The sequence below is a fragment of the Vicugna pacos genome, chromosome 33 (genome assembly GCF_048564905.1).
Source record: "Vicugna pacos chromosome 33, VicPac4, whole genome shotgun sequence".
Lineage (NCBI taxonomy): Eukaryota > Metazoa > Chordata > Mammalia > Artiodactyla > Camelidae > Vicugna > Vicugna pacos.
Window position 1 is genome coordinate 21,272,526 of NC_133019.1, and position 22,344 is coordinate 21,294,869.

Sequence of the window (22,344 nt, forward strand, 5' to 3'; positions counted from 1 at the left end):
GGTCCTATGTTCCTTTCCTTTCTAGGCCAACACCCTCTGTTGCTTTTGGCCCGGTCCTAACAAGCCAAGCTTGCGAAGTCTGATCTCCACCTTAGGAAACTTCAGGCAGAGAAAACCCAATTCCATGTCTAAGTGCTGGACCCATGGCTGACCACCCTCTTGCAAGTTCCTGCTTACAACACAGAGACAGGTGTGCAATGGAGTAATTTTAATTCTTGCTGGAAAATCAAATAGCAGCCTTACATATGTGCCTCACCAAAGGCGACACACAACTTGTGACAGACAACATGTCGTGTTTCTGTGACTAACATGGAAGCCTTGGGCCTCAGTGCTGCAGTCAGCTGATGAGGTGAGCATGTCTCCCACGAGCCTACGAGCTCCTTCAGGGCAGGATCAGACCAGACCCTTGCCTTTCACTTCATACACTCAACGCCAAGCACAGTCGCAGACATAGCAGGGGTCATTACTGAAATGTTGCTGTATGTCCTATAGCCAAATATTAGTGAGGGACAAGGGAAGGCCAGATAACTATAGCTGAGGCTCTCAAATAATTTAAAAGCCTCTTCGTGGTCATGTTACCTATTATAAGACAATGTTTTGGAGTGGTTAGTAAGCAGGAAAGTGACTGATTTAAAGTCTGTCTCTGTTCTATTGTATTTTCCAGGAGAGATGTACCTGGATACTTGTGATTCAGACGCGTCATCACAAAAGTTACCTTTTTTGGGGGGGAAAGCTATCGAATTTTCATAATTCCTAACTAATTTTAGTGCTGCACCTACTTGACAAGTCAGATTCAGAAGAGCCGAAATCAGTTATTTCAAAGTGGGGCAGTGACAATAGCTCTTTTTAAACATCAGTGGAAAACATACTTATGATCTGTCTTGAAGAAAAACATCATTAAATCTTAAAACCTACACTTGAAAGATAAGTCGTAACATCGCAATGGACTCTCCACAGTTGGAATAACAAGTTATGAAATAACAACCATCGCAGCTGAGAAGGATGTGAAAGCTGGTTCTGAATTACAATCGCCAGTGCCCAGCACTCAACTCAGTCTCCTCCCCTCCAAAGGCAGGGCCCCGGCCATCAGCAGAGCTCCCAGATTAATCTGAGGTGAGATTCTTACAGGATTAAAAAATGAACTTTTCCTCAAAGGTCTGATGGGTCAAAGTTATGCTTTCTCAAGAAATTTTATTCCAATTATAGTTCAGAGTGAAGCTTATATTTAAGCAAAACCAGCCTAAGTGAAAAATTAAGGGAAAACTTAAGTACCACTCCCAAGTAGTCTCAAAAACAAGAAACAAAACTAAAGCTCAATAACTTTTGGCAAAAAGTATTTCCTTTCCTGCAACCACTTGGGAAAAAATTGAGAGTAAAGCACAGTTCCATGATCACAAAGCTTTAATTAGTTGGAACCCATCTAACCAGACTTTCCAATCATTTGGATTATTTTTGCCCTTTGCTTATTCTTGTACAACTACTTTCTCTGCAATGTGAAATGCAGCTTAACTCTTTTACATCCAAAATTCTTTGTTAACAGCCTCAACAATTTAGTTCAAAATTTTGAGGAGTATGGTGCTGTGAAGAATAGCAAAATTAGGAAAATCTTCTAAAGCATAGCCTTTAACTTCTTAAATTAAGAGATGGGAGAAAGCCTAATCATATGATTTTAAAAAAAGCAAAGAATAATCCACCATGCATACACGTCCCTGACATGGGTCTTGCTCAGCTAGCACACCACACATATCTCTACTGAGCTCCACGACTGAAAGGCAAGTGCAAACCCTGTGTAAAATAGACAAGATGCTCCCCGCTTCCGCCCTCCAGCTCTTCTGAGTGACACTTCATTGTCAAAGTCTGTGGCAGGGATTGTTTTAAGAGCAGACATGGCCCTTTTACCAAGAGACATCTGACTGTTCCTAAATTCATAAAGTACGGTTCTGTGAGCAACTGACTGGGAGCAGGGACACGTAACAGCCTTCTTCACCATGTTTTCTGGAATTTGGGTTTTATGCTCCAGGCCCTGGGATGCAGGCTGGGGCCCTGTCCTTACCCCTGGCGCGGGTGCACACCAAGCCTGCTAAGAGACGGCAGCCTGACGCTGGTCTGCAGAAGCCATTGCTGTGGTCAAGAGCGCTGCTGAAAGCTCATTTTGACTTTAGCTTTTGCAAAGACGTGAGACATTTTCAAGAATGGGGGGAGGAAAACATTTTAGAAGAAGTCTAACTCAACTATGGATGTGAGTTAAGTGACCATGGGGCTGGGTTCCAGGTTTTTTTTTTCCCCCATAAGTAAACCTATTTGCCATAGACATCTTTGCCACAAGAATTTCTGCTACAAATACTTTTATCACATAGCTAATTGGCTGTGAAACTCTAACTATGACGCTTCTTCATAGATGGGGATAGCGTTATAATGAGGGAGACCAGCTGTCTTCCCCCAGAGCTCCACTGTAGGGGGGACGAAGGGCGTGTGTTCCCCACCTTTAAGACAGAGGCTATCACGAAAGCCGATTCACAGTCTAGCTGTACTTCAACTCCGGAATTCAGTTTCTCTCTCAGCTCTCTGCAGGATTTCATGTTGGCCGACTGTCTGAAGATCCCCTTTGTGAGGGGTCCTTTCTGATTAAGGAAGAAAAGCATATCCTACGGGGAAACAAAGGAAAAAAAATCAAAATGGCACTTGACGCAGAAGGAGCCGGAGAACACACCGCTGCCCTCCCCGGCTGCCAGGGGCCGGGGCGGCCCGGCGGGAGGCACTGAAGGGCTGGGGCTGGACAGGCTGCCAGAGGATTAAAGTCACTTTGTGTGTGTGTGTGTGTGTGTATGTCTCTAAATCTATTTTCTCCCATTTGTTCTTGCTACATTTCAACACTTGCTTTCATGCGACTGTCCTTTTTCAGCGATCCAGTAGTCACTTCAAGGTACCTGTTACCTTGTCTCCCTCCTGTCTCACTATTCTTTGCCCACTGTTCTCTAATACGAAATCTTGTCCCCAGACATGGAAATGTTCTTGCCTAACTCATCCTCCACTTGCTTGTCTTTCTTTTCATGCGACTTTACATTTCATTCTACTTTACACTTCATTCTACTTCCTGTATTGACTTCTTTTAAAATCAGCCTCCAAAATCATCACCTCCAGGAAGCTTTCTCTGTCCCATTCCATTCCAATCAGTCTTTCATTTTGCTTCCTTTCCAGCTGCGCGTCCTATGCTTGCAGAGGAGGAACAAGTGGGTGTCGGAGATGTGCAACCCACAGGACCTGAGACCTAGTTACAGCTCAGGCTTGCTGTGTGTGACTTTCAGTAAACTTGAGGGTTTTTTTGGGGGGGAGTGGGGCTTTAATTTGTAAAGTAGGACTGATGGAGATGGTGATGGTGATGATGACACTGGTGACAACTACCCTCTAAATCTGTTGTGAAAGGCAAGCGAAAAAGTGACTAGAGTAGCGTCTGGTACTCACAGACACACAGCAGAGCATGAAGTGCCAGGCATCCGGGACGGTGCCTGAAGGGTACTGGACACTCAAAAAATGCTGCTTGACAGGGTTCATTTACTACCTTCACTGAAGACCATACACACTCAGTGGCTTTCACCTGATCTGTTGTACATACAAAAGGTAACTAAATGCCAGAGGATGTATCTTCATGCCTAAACACTTAGAATACTAATAAAAAGTATGAGGTTTAGTCCTTGCTGCTAAGGTGACTAAAAGAGTCATGTTCTGAACAACACAGGGTTCAAGAAAGGATGTGAGAGGAACGTGCAGGATAAAGTGCATTCTCCGTCCACAGGGCAGACAGACTCTATAGTTTATCAGAGCAGGTTCACGCTGCTCCTTCCTGCCACCAGCAGACAAGACCATCTCTCCCCATCACATCTGCCTCATGATGCTGCAATAGTTTAGTCAAGATTTGTATTCTTTGAAATAATAGTAAAGGTTCTCAGCCAAAGCCATGAGTGTCCACAATTTTTCCATTTGGGGTAGATTTTCCCTCCGGAGCTCTCCTTTCCTGCTAAGTGTTACAGACCAAAACGAGACTTACCAAGATAGGTTTGGGTAGATTGTCGTTCTCACAGACATCTGGCAAAGACACCCCAAAGAGCAGTCCCGGCTTTGGAGACGTTGGTGACACGGGCTGGTTGTGCAGGTGGGTGCTCGAGCCCCGCCAGAAGGCCCAGTTAATGACAGATCTTCTTCTTTTAAACGTCTTCTGGCCTGAATCTAAGGAAGAAGTGAGATGATTAGCAAAACTCATTTAATTCACTTAATCTTATTTCTATAGTTTCCATTGTATAGTATGCTCAGCACCACGGCTCAGCATTTTAAAGGTAAGGAAACATTAAACGCTTGGGTTATTCTCCCTCCCCCCATTTTGGGGACATCACTGATCTATGTGCTTGAATTCTGGTACCAAATTTTCAAAGGTGAAAGGGCTCCCCATTTACTGAACTTACAGCACAAAGCATTTCATACCAACACACAGGCCATTTTAAAGAGGAGACTAAGTGAACAAAAAAGCTGAAGATCAAATTAGACCACAATTCAGTAATGAGAAAAAGAAAGGAAGAAGGAGGAGGAAAAGGAGAGAGAAAGAGAGGGGAATGGGGAGAAGGAAGAGGAGGAGGAGGAGGAAAAGGGGAGGGAGGAGACCTTGGGGAAGGGGAGGAGGCATCACTATGAAGGTGCTCTCTGAGAACAAGAAGGCTCTGCTACCTGATGCCCCACTCTGCTGTTGAGCACAGAGACAGGAAGCTAATGCTCTGCGCCCCCCCCTTTCTCTCCAACTGCAGACTTTTCATGTATCTTTTTGGTTCCTGACTTTAAAAAGTATGTTTAAGGCAGCATGGATGGATGAAAACATGAGTGAGACTCACCCTTGCCACGGTAAAGTTTATAATCTTACAGGGGGACAAGACTGGTGATGGGTGGGTGGGGGAGAGCAAGTATATTAATAAATAAGACATCCTGAGGGAGGAACAAGGCACCAGAGGTGTTCAGAAGAACCATGAAGCACATCTGCCTCCCCGTCAGGAGAGAGGGAGCGGTCCTGCAGGCACCTGCATTGGATGTGAATTTGGAATCAACACGATTTCAACAGGTAGAGGATCCAGCATCATCCCTCATGTCTAGTGAGTAATCAATAAATCATTCTCGAACAGTAATTGAACTGAGCAGACATTTAGGTGAAAAAAGACAGCAGGAACAAAACAGGCAGGAGAAAGGTCAGCAATGAATCATGGTTTTGTGAGATCATAGTTCTAAAACAGTTCTGATGTCATCTGCATCTAATTTTAAGACAAAAATGGATGGATCTGCACAGGATCTGATACCTAAAAAGACAGCTCTTTAGGGTCCTTTTTGACCTTTCTGCCACCTACACCCCCTGGCCTAAACAAATACACACAGGTAACAGCTATAAACTCCAGGCAACACTTAAAGATATAAGAGCAGACCTGAAGACACTAAAGAGTGACCAAAGGCAGGCACAGAGTGGAGGTAACAGTTTGACACTTGGGAAGAAGGAAATGGCATGGCGCTGGGTGAGTTCCCCATTTTTACAGCTTCTTCCATGAGCATAGGACCCAGGGTGGCAGGGGTGACTAAAATTTGGAGAGAAACCTGTCCTCTTGCTGGTTTGAAAAAACTATAGAGAATGGAGATGGAGGTGACCACAGCAGCTGGAGGGTGAAGGGGGAACTCCAGGAAGGAGCAGACAGACTAGTGGGAGCCCCAACCCAAATAATGGGCATGAATTCTGCCCAAACCTCTGGCTGACCCCCGAAAACTGCGTTGAGTGGGGCAGATGCGAAACAGCTCTTGAGGCGAATGGGCCCACAGGTGGTGCCCACATAGAGTCTGACTACATTTTTCACCAGGGACAGTGCATGAAACTGGTCATCACGCTCTGGCTTTGAGGCCCTGACCCCCAACCATGCTGCCAGAGATGGTGCATTACCCCCCAGCTCTCTCTGACCACGGGGCACGAAGGGGACAATCTCGGGGGGCGGGGTACCAAGGAGAACATTCGGGGGTAGGGGGACATGAAGGACACTATTCTGGGTGGGGACACTGAAGGAGATGATTCCAGGGGGTGGGAGGGGCACAGTCGGCAGTGCCCAGTGCTCATTTCAAGCAAGTGTTTCATACTGTTTATTTCCTCAGCATACCCAACATAAACCAAATACTAAAAAAGCCACGTCGTGGGAAGATAATCAAATAGGAAACATTTTACTGAACAGCAGCTAGACCATCATCCACCCCTGGCTTCCTCAGGATACAAGAAGTGCATCATAAATGCTCATACATTGTAAAGTTCTTTGTTTCAGGAGTCAGGAGCCCAGCTAGACTCCTGCTTCAGATATTTATTTGTGCAAGTTACTTATTCTGCTTCTTCACTTTAACATGAGAACACCACCTACAGCTAACAGCCTCACCGAGAGAATTAAGTAGGATAATGTTCGAAAAGTGTTACTTTGCCCAGGGCATAGGTCCACAGTAGCCTTGAACAGAGCTGCCAAGACACCAATCTCCTCCCGAGAAAGAGGACCTCCTCCCCACATCCATTCTCCACTTGTTTAACAGCCTTCGGGAAGTGTGTGGACAGGAAGAAATACCAGAATCTGCTTAACTAAAGCACTTTCTTCCTGTCCTGACATTCCCAACTTGCACCATCTTAAAGAACAGGAAAGAAAGCTGAACCCATTCTTAAATCCAGGAGGGGGTTCCTGTGTGCCAGCAATGCCAATCTGTGCAAATGTTTGTTGGGTATGTATGTTTACATATGTTGAATAGTTCTACTTAGTCTAGTTTCCTCACATTTAATCTGGTTTCATTATTCCTAAAACTATCAGAATTATTTGCTTTTTTTTTAGCTTTCATACACTTCTTAGAAAGAATGCTCTATCATAAAGTTATATACCCAGCTATCCTACGAGTGCAGAGGATAAAGCAGAAATTGAGTACTGAACTTTATTATAAATACTTTCAGCTGCAGCAATGTCTTTTACTATGTACAACATTCAATTTTAAAGCTCACGTTCCCTCTGGGACTGAGAGAAAAAAAATCTCATTAAAGTTTACTTTCTTGCAGAGCTTTAATACACAGCTCTTACTTTCCAAATGTCAAAGACTGATGAAAAGACATGCAATTGCTATAAAAACTGTAAGGGAGATGTAAATGCAGGGCCAGTGGAGTTCAGGAAGGCTTAGCGTCCCAGACAGCCCCGACAAGGTCCAAGCCAGCATTTCTCCATGCTTCAATTAGGGAGCTGAATATTAAAAAGTATAATTCTCAGAAGTCTGTCCTCATAGATTGTTAAAGAATAATCATAACAAAAAAAAACCTTTAATAAGAGATTTTAGCAAGATGGTGACATAGGAAGATCCTGATCTCACCTCCTCCCACGCACACACCGTATCTACAGCTACCTATGCAACAGTTTTCTCTGGAAAAAAACCTAAAAACTGACAGAGAGACTGTCAAATTGGGCAAATGAGAGGGAAGTGGCTAGAAAAGGCTGAGACAATCTCACCATAAAACCCATCCCTGGTGCAACAACCTACAGTTGGGAGGGAACTTAAAATCTCCTCAAAACCCAGACCTTCCCCAGAAGGAGTAAAAAGTTTGTACCCCACATAGGTCACCCCAACTTCTAAGGTCTGGCACCTGTGAGACAAACTCCTAAAACATCTCGCTTTGAAGGCCAACAGAGCTCACGCCCAGGAGATCTGTGGTCCATGGTGGACTGGGGAACAGTTCTTAAAGCACTTGTGTGCACACTACCCACCCCAGGGCTCAGGGCAGAAGCAGTTCTTTCCAAATCACTGACTTCATGTTAAAGAGACTTATTTCCTAATTTTAAGGCACTGGTCTGAGGGGCAGGGCCGCTGGGATACCCCCCAGAATATAAAATGGGAAAAGGACAGTCTCTTCAAAAGTGATATGGGTTCATTTCTGGGCTCTCTATTCTGTTCCACTGATCCAGATGTCTGTTCTTGTACCAATACCATGCTGTTTTGATTACTGTAGCTCTGGAGTATTGTCTGAAGTCTGGGAGGGTTATTCCTCCAGCCTCCTTCTTTTTCTTCAGTAATGCTTTGACAATTCAAGGTCTTTTGGGATTCCATATAAATTTTATTATGATTTGTTCTAGTGGAAAAATTGGAGAGCAGTAAGTGAAAAGTGAAACTGGACCACACCATACAAAAAATTAATTCAAAATGGATCAGACGTGAATATAAGACCTGAAATCATAAAACTCCTAGGAGGAAACTTGGGGGTAAATTACTTGACACTGGTCTGAGCAATGATTTTTTTTTTTGCATTTGGCACCAAAAATGAAAAGCAAAGAAAGGAAAAATGCAGGAGTACATCAAACTAAAAAGCTTCTGCACAGCAAAGAAACCCATCAACAAAATGAAAAATCAACCTACTTCAATAAGTTGATGGGAGAAACTATTTGCAAATCACATATCTGATAAGGGGTTAACGTCTAAAATATATAAAGAACTCATATAACTCAACAGCAAAAAAATGAACAACCCAATTAAACATAGGCAGAGGATTTGAAGAGACTTTTTCCAAGAAACATATAAAGATGGCAACCAGGCACATGAAAAGATGCTCAACATCACTAATTCTCAGAGAAATGCAAATCAAAACCACAATGAGATAGAAACTCACACCTGTTAGAATGGCTATTATCAGCAGGACACAAATGACAAGTGTTGGTGAGGATGTGGAGAAAGGGGACCCTCACGCACTGTTGGTGGGAATGCAACTTGGGGCAGCTGCTATGGGAAACAGCATGGGGGTTTCTCCAAAAAGTAAATATAGTACAACCATATGACACAGCAATCCCACTGCTGGGTATTTATCTAAAGAAAACAAAAACACTACTTTGACATTTAATGACATTTAGTGATGAAGTAATGTCAAGCTACTTTCACACTTTTCTCGCTGTCTAAAGTCAAAACAAGAAGCAAGATCTCCATTTCCATAAAAAAAACTGCAGCAGTGATATTTTCTGAGCTCAAACTACATGTCTAGCAGTATTTACCTGCCTCAATGTAAGTGCAAAGGATATTTCTACATTTGCAAATCCTTTAACTGTGCAATTGACCTGTGCAAAGGGGAATTTCATGTTTCAAAAGCCTTTCACTTCTACCTAACTTTCAATTGGAAGTGATTAACTGCAATGAAACGACACGCCAAAAGGCAAATATCCAAAGAAGAATCTAACAAAATTCTACAAATGTCTCTGAAGAGAGAAACATGCTCAATTAAAATTGTACACTTATAGCGTGGTATCTCAGTATTTGGCAGTACCTACTTGTGTGAAAAGGTATTTTCAAAGATGATGAAATCCATGAAACCTAATTACAGATCAGAACACTTTCCATTCAATGGTGATAACTGGAATACTAACTTTGCACTTCAATTAAGCAAAATGTTATTCCCTCAAAACAATCCAATTCCTCTTCATTAGTAGATCTGTACCACACAAAATTGTACTCTATTACTATGTATCGAATGTCCTCGATAAAAAATTTGTGAAAATTTGCTTTTCCTCTTGTTATTTAAGTACCTGTGTAATACCGTCAATTCTGTCTCTTGATCTGCAAATTTCACTATCTGGCCCTTTACAGAAAAAGTCTATTGAGCCCTGCTCTAAGTCAGTGGTTTCCAAAGCAGTTGTTCATCAAAATCTTGGGTATTAAAAAAAATACAAAACTGGTTCACTTGTTAAAGTTTTAGTTTCACAGGTAGGTTGCCACCATGGGTCTGTAGTCACTCCATTCCCTTAGCGTGAATCATCTTACAGCTGCAACCAATAGTATCCTAACTTCCAACAGAGAGAAACAGAGGACTAACACACAGAGGATGCCTACAGTTTAATTAAGCAAGCTGTTGACAAAGTTGGGTAAAACTCTTAGGATTCTTGACTCCTGATTGTTTTGGTCAAGTCAGTTAAAATAAATTTATTTTACTGACAAGGGACCCAGAGAAATCATTTTGAACAACATGGGTATAAAGATAGAAGAGTAAAACACCATTTTCCTCAGCTTAGTTATAAAGGCAACAGTCCCTTTGTGTCTTCAATGAGTACCAGCAACAGACCTGTCAATAAAAGAATTCATTCAACAAATATTTATTGAGTTCAATTTATATATGCAGACACTGTTTCAGGTGCTGAAAACATAGCAGTGAACAAAACAGACTCAACTCTCTGCCTTCATGGAGCTCACGTTTCAGGGGATGGAAAACTGTAGTATCTCCATAACACCCCAAAGATGTGAGTAAACAGCCTTAGAGTTCAAAAACTCACTTTAAGTCTGTGGGAGAGAGGAGGACTGGTGCAAATGCAGGGTCAGTTTTTATCACTGGTGTTGGCAAGACGAAGGAGTCCTGACCAGTGATTTCAATAAAGTATAAAGTTTGAGGCTAGGTCATCAACCGAAAGAGACAGGGCTGGACATGCATGTGTGTGGAGATGAGCATAAAACAGTGGCCACTGTCCATGGGGTATCCCAGTTCGTTCAGGTTTACAAAAGCAGCTCCAAACATTCAGCATCAATTTTTGGCTATCCTCCCACCCCCAACTCACACTTTTTGGTATGATACATATGCTTTTATTTCTATACAATCTTACTTTCAGACTGATGGTTTAAAGCTCAAACACGGGTTAGGGTAATTAATGATGGTCCTCCCATGTTGAACACCACTTTTTATCACTCTGGAGTCTTTATTATGGGGAGGGTAACAGATGGCTATGTTCCCAGGGAATTCAGATTAGCTTAGCAGGCTAAGGAGAGATTTCTGTGGAAATTACCTTCATCTTCACATGATCATCAGTGCCAGGATCCAGGTAGGGCACCAGCATCTCCTGACACCCATCACTGACGGCCTTCTTTTAATAATGTGATCATTTAGGGGGAACACACAATGCAATGCATTACAGTACAAAGAAGGCATTGAAGCACCTGCCGCACTGCCTGGTGCCTTTGACTCTGCAGTGGGCATAAGGTTAAAGGGGGAAGGATAGTGAAGAAAGAACAGACCGTACCACAACCAACCACTGATTACCCATCAGTCACTCCTACCGCTGATTTATAAACCCATCTTCTAAAGCTCCATCTTTCCTTTCAAAACACTTAGAAAATTCAAAAGAAAAAAAAATACCTCATCTGGCTGGAAGTTTGGGTCTTTGCCTGTATAAAGGCAAAGAACTTTGAAAACTTGGTTTTCAGGAATGAAAAGTTTTGCTTAAAAAAGGCTCTCATGAAAGAGGGAGAAAACTCACCACCCAGTTGTTGGGCCACAGCCAGCCGGCTGGTCTTCAAGATGAAGTGGCACTGCTTCTCTTGGGGCAGCTGTTCCATGAGGAAGGGCTCTTGGAGGTTGGAAGGTGTCAGGGAGTCCTCTGACCCCTGCGTCAGGAGTGCCGTGTCTCGGAGGTGGTTCATTTTAATCCCATAGTCGAATTCGTGTCCTACACAGAGAAAAGTCTAAATGTAGACTTTAGGCTGACTGGCACTGTGTCAGTATAAGCATGTGTGCTACAGACTGGAATGTCCTGCAATTTGCTCCTGGGACTTTTGGTATAAAGAATCCTTTTGTTGACTGAGCGATCACCATGCACACTCTTACACTTGGAGACCACTGTGTAATGCAGGTGGCCCCACCAAAGTAGTTCTTTTTGGGGGGGGGGGGTAGAGAGGAGAAACAAAGAGGAAAAAGTCTTTAAAGAATATCTTGTTTGGGAATGCACAGGTTAGTTTGTGAGTTGCATCATGTTGACTTTTCCTATGTTCACATCTGAGAATACTGAAAGGCATTCTAGTTTCTCCTTTGACACTACCTACCTCTGTAAATCTTCAGCAAATCCCTGACCTCTCTCAGCCTTAAATCCATGAATTAAAATATTTATCCTACCCATCACACAGTATTATAAGGATCAAATAAGTAAAACTTAGTGGCTAACAGTATTTAAATATAAAGGGCAAATAACTATATATTTCAAAGATCACTATTATTACTATTATTCAGTACAAGATATCTGCCTGAAAGAAGACATTTTATACTCTTTATTAGTTATACACAATTAGAGTTATTCAAGGGCTGGCTTGTCTGACTTATGCTTCCCTCCCACCACGCCACTCTGAGGCCGTTTTTCACAGGCAATAGTTAGGAGGAAGACTGCAGGGTATAAGAGACACAAAAACAAGATTCAAAAAGGAATTTTCAAACTAGAAAAACTAAACCCTGGACATCTGGCTGCAATATCAGTTTTTGCTCTTTAGTACGCTGAGTAATTTCATTTCCTCAATTCTTAAGTACCATTGTGCTGTAGATTTGTTTACTTTTTAAGTACAGAGAGTAAGGTCTCTTCCATTCCAGACTTATCACTGAATCTAATTCAGTGAACTTTTCCTTTTCATCTCGCATAGGCATACAGTGTCAATGTTTCACTGATATTAAGTACTATAGCAACTTTCAGGGACTAAGGCAGAAAAATAAAAAAGACTTCTATGACAGCAATAAAACAAAACTGATTTACCAAAATAGCCAGTAGCTAATCCACAACTGAAATTTGCAAGATGCAGTAAAATATACAATGGAGAATTGCTGCTAAGTAACAACCATGTCCCATATCCTATGTGTTTTTTTTAGTGAGTTAAAAATGAAGCTTCATGTTGTTTTAAGCCTGACAGTTACTACCTACATAGTTTTAATTAAATTAATATATTTTATTAAAACAACTATTTTAAGTACTTATTTGACTTTTCATCACAGATTTAATTGTTGCTCATTGACTTTTACACAAATGACAACATTAAGAAATAAACTGGAAATGCAGGGAATTTTGTGCTATGTGCATGATGGCTTGCTTTAAAGCTTGAGAATATACATTTCATAGAAAAGTTTGGATTTAGATTATTCATATCACTTGAAACCTAAATTACACTGTAGTGATCTCACAGGTCAATGAAAGGATTACATGAGATAACTCATGTGATATGCTCTGCATAATGCTAGGCAGATAGCAAGCATTTAAAAATCATTAACAGAAATCGTCATCATCATCAATGTCATCATCTCAAGATTTGCTACAGATGCTGTCCCTTATTTTAATTGCCCTACTTCCGTTAACTATACTGAAGGACTTCACTGATCAAGAAATATTTTTGTAGCTAAATGATTTAAATAAGGTGAGATGTGACCTATTTACCAGTAATTCCTCAAAACGGATGCTGGGAAATTTGGCTGGAAAAATAGCAAAGTAGTTAGTTGGTAAGGTAGTACCTATTGCTAAATAAGTCAATAAAGAGTTTTAGGAATCTAAACGGTTTAATTTCATTTTCTTTTTTGATGCCTAGCAAAGATCTGGGTACAGGGCAAGTGTTAAATACTCACTGATAGATTAAGAGGCATGACTGGATCATAGGAGGTTTTCTATAGAGGTAAACGGTAGGAAAAGGAAAGGAGATTCAAGAACTAAATATGAAAAATAAATATACAGGGAAAATGGAATTCCAGCACATCTTGCTTTCTCTTAGAAAGAAAGTTTTAAAAGGTTTGACAAAACAGTTCTGTTTGTAAAGTGAAAAAAAAAAAGGAAAATTGACATTTCTCTTCCCCTCTACACCACTAGTTGCTTGAATGAAGAGCTATCATTTATCTGCACATAGGACATACTTGATACGTGTATTTATTAAATGAATAGGTGAATATTACATGGGCTTAATTATTTAATAGTATTTAAATTTAGGGCCATATGACCAATTCTCTGAGACATTTAGAACGATAATTAAAACCCAATCCATCTTATATTTTCACAGAAACTTACCAGTAAGTGGGTATGGTGCCTCTTCTTTGCTAGAATTCGCCCAGGAATGGTACTCTTTCTCAGAGCCCTTGGAGATAAAAGAATTAACAATCATTCTCTCACATTTGGTAACTGAACAAAGACATATTTTTTGGCATTTCTATGTTTTGCAAAAACATAGGGCCAATATAAATGCTTTCATGGTTCATGGGGGTGATACGGTCTTTGAAGGTGGCAATGCTGATTCCTACAACCCATCTCTCCTCTAACCCCTAACAGAGGATTCAGAAATCTTGCCCTTTTCCCATGATGATGAGGGATCCATGAACTTCAGTGGAATCAGGCTCTCAGTATTATAAATAGGGTAGCCCACAGAATGTGAGATCACATACATGCCCTTGTGTAAAGTAAACAAACAAACAAAACCAAAAAAACCCCCCAAAACCCTTCCTGGTTTACTAAAAGATCAATCTATCTTACTTAGATTCCTGACTTCTGTTAGGTCTCTGCACTTCTTAGCAAATACTAGAATTAATCTCCAATGTGCCCCTGCAAAGACAACCTTGTTATCCAGAAAACCACAACACTGCTGTGTCTGTGATGAAAAAGTAAAATTTCAGAGGCTGATTATTAAGTCAGCTGCTCCTGAGTGGAAAGAAAGACTGACCAAGGGGCTTTGGGGAGACAGGTAGTTGGCACAGTGTACACTGGCTTTATTTTGGGCAAGTCCAGTCCTGGGGACAGAAAGGACAAGAATACTGTCTAGAGAATAGGCCCAGTTATGGGAAACAATGAAACCGTTCACTAGCAGAATTACAACCCAGTAATACTAAAAATTCTATTTCAAAGAAATAATACCAAATTATACAGACTTTGCTGTATCGTCTAGAAGAGGATAAAGCAAAAATGTTTAAAATGAAGTCAGAACAGAATGGCAATATTTAATATTCTTGCCTTTATCTTCTGATTAAAAATCATGACCCTGACCTTATAATGAAGGGAACTGGCTAGGAGATCATCCTGCCAAGTCCCCTCCCCTACTTTGTCACTTCCTTTCCTATCCTCTAGTCAAAAATTTTTATTGCAAACAGGAAGAGCAATCTAGTAAAAATCCTTTCTTTTCATGTAGTGTAGTGTACACATTAATAATTCCTTAGAGCAGTATAAACAGAGAGACTCAATTCCTAATTACACACTGAATAGAAATGCTTTTGGGGTGATGAGACTGATCACTTATCCAAAAGAAAAGCATAAATAAGAAAATGAGTCATGTCATTAACTAACTTCCCTTCCTTCCCCTCAAGCTACTCACTCTCTTCCAATGTATAATTCTACAGGCTTAGAAATCTATGCAGAGGGGCCTGCTTTACTCAGTGCATATAGATTTAATTATATCTTAAATATATTACTAAATTGAACTACACTAAATCAGATATTTTATTCTAAATTTTGGTGGCCCTGAGTTCTTTCTTAAGGGCTTAACGACAGCAATGTGTACAAGCAAATCAAAATACTTAAGACTATGACGTATCTTAAATACATGTCATGTCACATCATAGTAACACCGTGTGTTCATATTTATAGAGAATCTCACGCAAGAAATGGTATTGTCCAAGTGTTTCCTTAAGCATCCACCCTTTTGAAAGTCATTCCCTTTAATATGAGGACCCACTGTGTGGTGTTTATACACCAGTAAGGAGGAGATGGGACTCTCCAATGCTCTTTCCCTACCTCATTCTCAACCATTCCAATCTTCTCCACTAATAAAATTTTTAAAAACTCACCATTGAACGTGAATAGAAATAAGTGGAAGCTAAAAGCTAAACAGGGAAAATGTGGTGTGCATACTAAAGATCTTTAAATCCATGATCTAATTCAAAGCTTATTTTTTAATTTAGCAGTTCATCAGAGGCACCATCCTTCTTATCCTCTGAACCTGTAGCCAGTGAATATGGTTTCTAGCTATATATTCTTCATGTAAAAATTCTATAGAGTAAATCCTTCAGAATTCAGCATCCCAAGACTGAATTGAATTTTGGGATAATAAAGAGAATAACAGAAAACAAAGAAGAACTAAGAGAGGAAACAGGGAAAGAATAGTCATACAATGACAAGTGGAAGCACAAGTCCATACAAAGATCTATACACGAATGTTCACAGCAGCTTTATGTGTAATATCCCAAGCCTGGAAACAACCCAAATGCCCATTAATAGGTGAATGGATAAGCAAACTGTGGTTTATCCACATGAAGGAATACTACTCAGCAATGAAATGAGCTACTGATTCACATAAAAACATGGAAGGATCTCAAAATAATTGAAGAAGATAGACCAAAAAAGAATACATAGTATAATTCCATTTAGATAAGATTCTTAAAAATGCAAATTAACCTATAGTGATAGGAAGCAGACCAGCGGCTGCCTAGGAATGAGGAGGGAACAAAGGGACTAGAAAAGGGCAGGAGGAAACTTTGAAGAATGATAAATACAATCATTAACCTGATTGTGGTCATTGCCTCATAGCTGTATACACATGTCAAAACTTACTGATCTATACACTTTAAATATGCGCAGTTTATTGTATGCCACTTACACCTCCATGAAGCTCTTTAAAAATGTTGTTTCTCAGTTGCACCAGCCACATTTCAAGTGCTCAACAGCCACATGGAGCTCGTGGCTATCAAATTGGACACTGCAGATAAAGAGCAGTCCTGCCACCCCAGAAAGCTCTAGTCAACTGTGATGCTCAATGACCGGGGTTGGCAAACTGTATACCAGGAGTTCACTGCCGGTTTTTCTCAATAAAGTTTTATGGAAAACAGCTATGCCCATTCATTTACACATTGTCTATGGCTACTTTAGCACTATGATGGCATAGAGGGCAATTGCAATAGAGACATTATGGTCTACAAACCTAAATTATTCAGTACCTGGCCCCCTCAGAAAAGGATTGCTGACCCTGCCCTAAGTCACAAAGTCTGAACACAGGGGCGTATCTGTCCCTGTTCGCTGCTGTACACAACCCAGCTGATATTTAATGAATACATTAAATGTAGTGTCCTAGGCACTGAGGAGGCTGCCTTGAACACTATAACGTCCCTCTTCTCATGGTTTTCACAATTTGGTGAGCAGTTCAGGTAACACAGCAAAGAAATAAATAAGAATATATCAGGCCAGGATGAATGCTAAGATGAAAATAAAACAGAAGGCATAGAGCATGACTGAGGAGCAACTTCTACTTAGGCAGTCAGGACGGGTCTCGGGGAGGACCCAAGATCTGAACAATACGGAAGTGTCCACATGGCAAAGACCTGTGGCAGAAGCCCAGGGCACAGCAAAACCAAGGCCTCAGGACACAATGAATCTGATGACGTGATGTGTGAAAAAGAAGACCCATGTGGCTGGAGCATCCACAAACAAGGCAGAGAAGGCAGGTGAGGTGGGTGAAGTAAAGGGGGGCCAAGAAGAGGAGTCTGAATTTTACCCTAAGTATGACGGAAAGCCACTACAAGATTTTAAGCAGGTGAGCAACAGCATCAATTTACATTTTTAAAAGATCACTCTGGTGCTCCTAAATGGAGACTGGGTCAGGGAAGAACAAGAAAAAAAGGTGTTAGGCAAGTTAAGGACTTTCTGCAAAGGTACAAGAGAGATGGTGGTGGTTTGGACTACAGTGACAACAGTGGAGATGAAGTGGAGAAATTCAAGACATGTTTTGAAGTGATAGTCAACTGGCCTTTCTGATGGTTGCTATAGAGTGAGGAAATGCCAGGAGATGAAAATGAATCCTAGATTTTTGGCTTGAACCACTGGGACATAGTACTATGAATTACAGCAGACATGCACGTTAAGCACAAACAAAAAGACCTAACACCTATTGAGTGCTTATTATATGTCAATATTCACTCAATTTCACATTCAATTTTCCCCAAAAATCTCGAGGCGTTAGGTACTATTGTTATTTTCATTTCACACATAGGAAACTGAAAGGTTCAGTAGGTCAGTAGGCTAGGACAGAAACAATGTAGAATTGAACCTAGGTCATCACACTCCAAATTTCATCACAGTGTACAAAGCCGCGTCCTTGGCAACAGAACATGAACCACATTCGAGGCACTGGTAACACCACTGAATTCACAGACTCTCAGGGTGACTAGCTTGAAAGACCCCTACTGCTTTACTGCTTAGCGTGTTCCTTTAAGGCCTATTATTTAAGAGCATCTTATTTTCATAGAGTAAAAGATGTATTTGTCCACTGCATATGCTTCTCAAAGCACTTGCTCCAGCAATATCTCTTTGATTCCCATTTTACAGATGAGGAAACAAACAAGTTAAGTGATTTTTCTCAAGATTACTGGGACAGTAATAGAGCTAGAACTAAAAGCCAAGTGACCTCATCCCATACAGTAGTCTGGCCAATAAACCTATCTTTAAAAATTCTGACCATTCAGTAAGAAATACATTTTACATCCCTACCCAAAATACATATACGTATGTGAAACAGAGAAAAAGAAGTTACACAAAACAGTCTTTACCCTTACTACCCTGCTAATATTTTCTTTTCTATTTCATTTTTAAATGTTGATTATAACTGGTAATTTAAACAACATTGATCCAAATCCTAGTAATTAACATTACAACCATATAGTAGACTTTTTAGAAATAAATCCCATGACTCACTCGGACTACCAAGGACTAGAATGGTGAGATGAAATATAAAAAAGATCAGTCTGTTGAGTATTTGGGATACATGAAGATTGTGGTCCATGAGTGTAAATGGCAGTGTTCTCTGAGCTATGCTTTTGTAAATAATCTTTTATTAGTATTACTTTCTATTGCTCTGGGGGTCTGAAATCAAACAGACATGCCTACTAATATTTGAAACAGGCGGAGACGCACTTTTCTGGAAAAATATGTTAAAAGCAAAATGAAACAGTTCTTCAACCTTACGCCTGCTCTATAGGCAGTAAAATGCTGTCAAAAGACCAAACTGGCAACATCCATTTACTTTTTTTAAAAAAGAAAAGGAAAAGACTGGATTGGTAACGAGACAACCCATTATGTTTTTTAATGAAGGACAGCATTTTAGGACAATGGCTTAAGATGCAAAGCAACCTATCATTTATTGGACAATACTATTGATACATGAGCAAGCTCCTCTAATGTGTTCTCCCCTCACCAGTATGCCTAATTACCGTTAGTAAAAAAAAAGAAGAGATCTGTTCACGAATAGAAATATTTGATTTTTCCCAATTCCTTAAGTTTACAAGAATAAAAATGCTTTAAAATGCTAATTGATGAACATTCAAGTACCTTCCCAAATATAGCTCTAACCTAGTGAGTCCCTCCTCCCCTCCATCCCTGCATCTCTGAAGGGGACAAGCAAGAAGGACAAACCTCAGCCCCAATACATCAAAGGCTGAGCATGCACTACAGCGATACCGAGTTCACCTACACCTAGATGACTTGCTGACATGGTCATGGTCCTTGGGAGCTCACACACACTTCTCAACTCGGCGCACAGACGCACGGATCTCGCCGCTCTGCCACTGACCTGGAGCCCACCCGGATCCTGCTCGGACGAGTCATGAAAGGCTGTAAGATTCTGACATCAGGGAGCCTCCGCGGTCCCTTAGGGCTCCAAAGATATAAATACAATGCCTCAAGACATTTCTTAAGGAAGAGTTAAGTTATCCCTCGAATCCCAGTTTGGTTCCTCAGAAGCTGGAAGAGCACCACCAGGACACAGAGTTAAAATGGCCAAATAGCAGAAGGTCTTGGGGGAGGGGAGGAGCGAGAGCAAGCAAGGCTAGAAACACCCAAATCAATCACTCAGAGAAAAAGCCAAGCGGCAGAGGCCACCGCTCGCGGCCACGTGCACTTGCGGAGGGAACGGTTCCAAGGAAACCTGACCCGATCGGAATGGGCACGCCGCACGGCGGCTGTGTTGATCGGCATGGCACGCTGCAAGTTGTGGCCCGCATCCCTCCTCCCAGCTTTCACAGGGACCAAGCGCGCCGTCCGCACGCCCACGCTGACACCCCGCCCCCCCCCCAGCCCCGCCGAGCCCCGGAGCCGGGACCGAGCGCAGGGCCAAGGCCCTTCACCGCAGCCCTCACGACCCCCCGCTGCAGCCCACCGGCCCCACCCAGCACGGCCCCAGGCTCCTCCGTGGCGCTGACCGTTAGCTTCCCCAGCACACCTAGGAGGCTGCGCACCGCCTGGAAGACCCGGAGTCCTTCCAGGAGCGCAGTGCGGGGCGCCCCCCCCCGCCCCTCGCAAATCGCTCGAAGCGGCCGCGCCGCGGGGTCCAGGTGAGGGGCTGGGCCCCGCGGGCGCCGCAGCGCGGCCGCCTACCTTACTCGGCGCGGTAGCCGCGCCCGGACAGACGCCGCCGGCCTCAACGACATCGGAGCTGACGCGGTCAAGAAGCGGTGAGTGCCCGGGGGACTTCGGGCGGCGCGCCGAGGGGCGGCGCCAGGAGGGGAAGGGGAAAGGCATGGCCCGGCTCCCGGCCCTCGCCCCCGCCGGGGGCGGGAGCGGGGCCGCCGGGGTCGCGGTGGATGGGCTGCCGCGGGGTCCTGTGTGGAGCGAGTAAGGCTAGATGAGAAAAGGCCGGGAGGTGCTGGGGGCGCTGCCGGGCGTGAGGGCGGGTAAGGCGGGAATGGCCTGGAACAAACGGCTCCGAACGCGAGCTTCGAACGTTGAGCCCCGCGGAGGCGGGGGCGCAGAGGGCTCGCGCCGGGAATGGGGCCGCCGCGGCGGCGGCGGCGGCGGCGGCGGCGGCGGCGGCGGGCGCGGGGTTCTGCTCGGGGTCCTTACCTTGGTGCTGGAGCCTCCCGCGATCAGACACACTCCTGTCAGGGAAGAGGAGCGCCCCGGCTGCCCCCCTAGCGTCTCCTGTTGGGGGGACATCGCTTCCAGGGGGAAGACTTTCAGCAAGTTCCAGCCCGGGGGCGGGGGGGGCTACGCGGTCCTGTCCGCGGGGCGGCGGCCGGACTGCCGAGGACTCGCAGCGCCGAGGCGGCCGCAGCGCTCAGGCGGCGCGCGGGGCTCCGGGTGCGGGCCGCGCACCTCCCGTCGGGGCCATGCACCGCCGCCCGCCTTCCGGAGCGCGGCTGCAGGCGGCTGCAGGCGATTGCGGCGGCGGCCGCCCCGCGTCGGGCCCGCCCCCGGCCGCCCTCCTCCGGCGGCGGCCCTCCCCGCGGCGGCCCGGCCTGCCGCCCGCCTTTCTAGATATACATTAGGACACCGGCCACTGACTGACCTCAGTCCGCGATGCCGAGTGGGTCCCGTCCGAAGGGGCTCACCGGCTGGTGTCACTAACCGGGCCTCTAGAAACATGGAAACATGGATTAGGTAGTCAAATGCTGTGCTAAGCATTTTATGCACTATTAAAATATTCAAAACAAATCTAATGGCTTGTAGTTTTATGCCCACTACGCAAAGAGCCTGGTACTCAGAGATACTAAGTTATTTGTCAGAAATTATATGGCTACTGAGTCCAAGAGCCAGGATCAAACCCAGAACACCATAGCCTATGTTCTTAAACCCTGCACTTGATGGTATTGTCTTATTTTAGTTCCTTATGAGTGCATAAATTGTGTTGCATCCATTTCATGTGAGACAAAACTTGTTATGATCCCTTCTGCTCTGTCTACAGTAAGCTTGCTTGCTAGTCAGAGGCTTAGCTTAATCATTTTAAAAAATGTATTTTACAAAGCAACTTGATATTTTAATAAGAAACAGCAAAACGGACGAGGAATGTCTGTTTTCCATCGAAGTTTAGGTTGCTCTGTTGAGTCAGACCAAATTAATTAACTAATCATCATTTATTGTCTACCACATGCCTCGTGCTCATGCCCATCCTTCAAGGGTAAGCACAATGTTTGACACTTCTCTCCCCAACAAATCACTTTGGGTTTTTAAAAATTTCTTCCTCTTTGTTTTTTTTGGGGGGGGGCATTTCAATTGACTGCATTTTTTTTTAACTCTGTCTACATGTTTATGTTATAATCCACTCCAGAGATCTCAGGAAACTTGCTCTTTTAATTATACTCCTATTTCCCTGCTAGATCTGCTGCACGGTTGATTACTGTCTGTGCTGATGTGGCAGAGTTATTAGGGAGCTCAGTCCGTGAGTAGATTCGGTGAGCTGTGCAAGATTGCTCAGCTAATGAGTGGTGGAACGGCACTCTAGTCCAGTTGTTACTCTCAAAACTGTGAGACTTAAATTCTTTCTCTTAAATCCTATTTGAATTATAAATGAAAATCACCTGTTGTGTATTTGTAGTATACAATAACAGAAAACGGTACTGATAAACAAATATATGGCTTAAATTTTTAAATAGTGCTTGTGTCAAATAAAAAGAAGTTAGAAAGAAGTTAGAGCTAAACATACTGAAAGAAGTTTTACTTTAAAACATATTTTCCAAAGGATGTCATATGCAACACTAGTTTCTAAAGATGCTTTTAGAAAAAGAAGGGTTCCAAAGTTGAGGGTTCCATGGGA

At 43.0% G+C, this 22,344-nt stretch overlaps 1 protein-coding gene across 2 annotated transcripts in view; it reads right to left on the minus strand.

Annotated features, from left to right (window-relative positions):
* Positions 1 to 20,480, minus strand: part of LOC116277737 (rho GTPase-activating protein 20-like) — a 31,889-nt gene extending 11,409 nt beyond the window's left edge. The window contains exons 1-5 of one of the 2 annotated variants that reach the window (XM_072953937.1): positions 20,190 to 20,480; positions 13,854 to 13,920; positions 11,307 to 11,495; positions 4,046 to 4,224; positions 2,484 to 2,645 (exon numbers count right to left, since the gene is read on the minus strand). In XM_072953937.1, coding sequence (XP_072810038.1) covers positions 2,484 to 2,645; positions 4,046 to 4,224; positions 11,307 to 11,495; positions 13,854 to 13,920; positions 20,190 to 20,333 — 741 coding nt within the window. In that variant the 5' untranslated portion in view covers positions 20,334 to 20,480. The remainder of the gene's footprint in view (positions 1 to 2,483; positions 2,646 to 4,045; positions 4,225 to 11,306; positions 11,496 to 13,853; positions 13,921 to 20,189) is intronic. The other variant, XM_072953938.1, reaches the window with a different exon arrangement.
* Between the last annotated feature and the right edge of the window lie 1,864 nt (positions 20,481 to 22,344).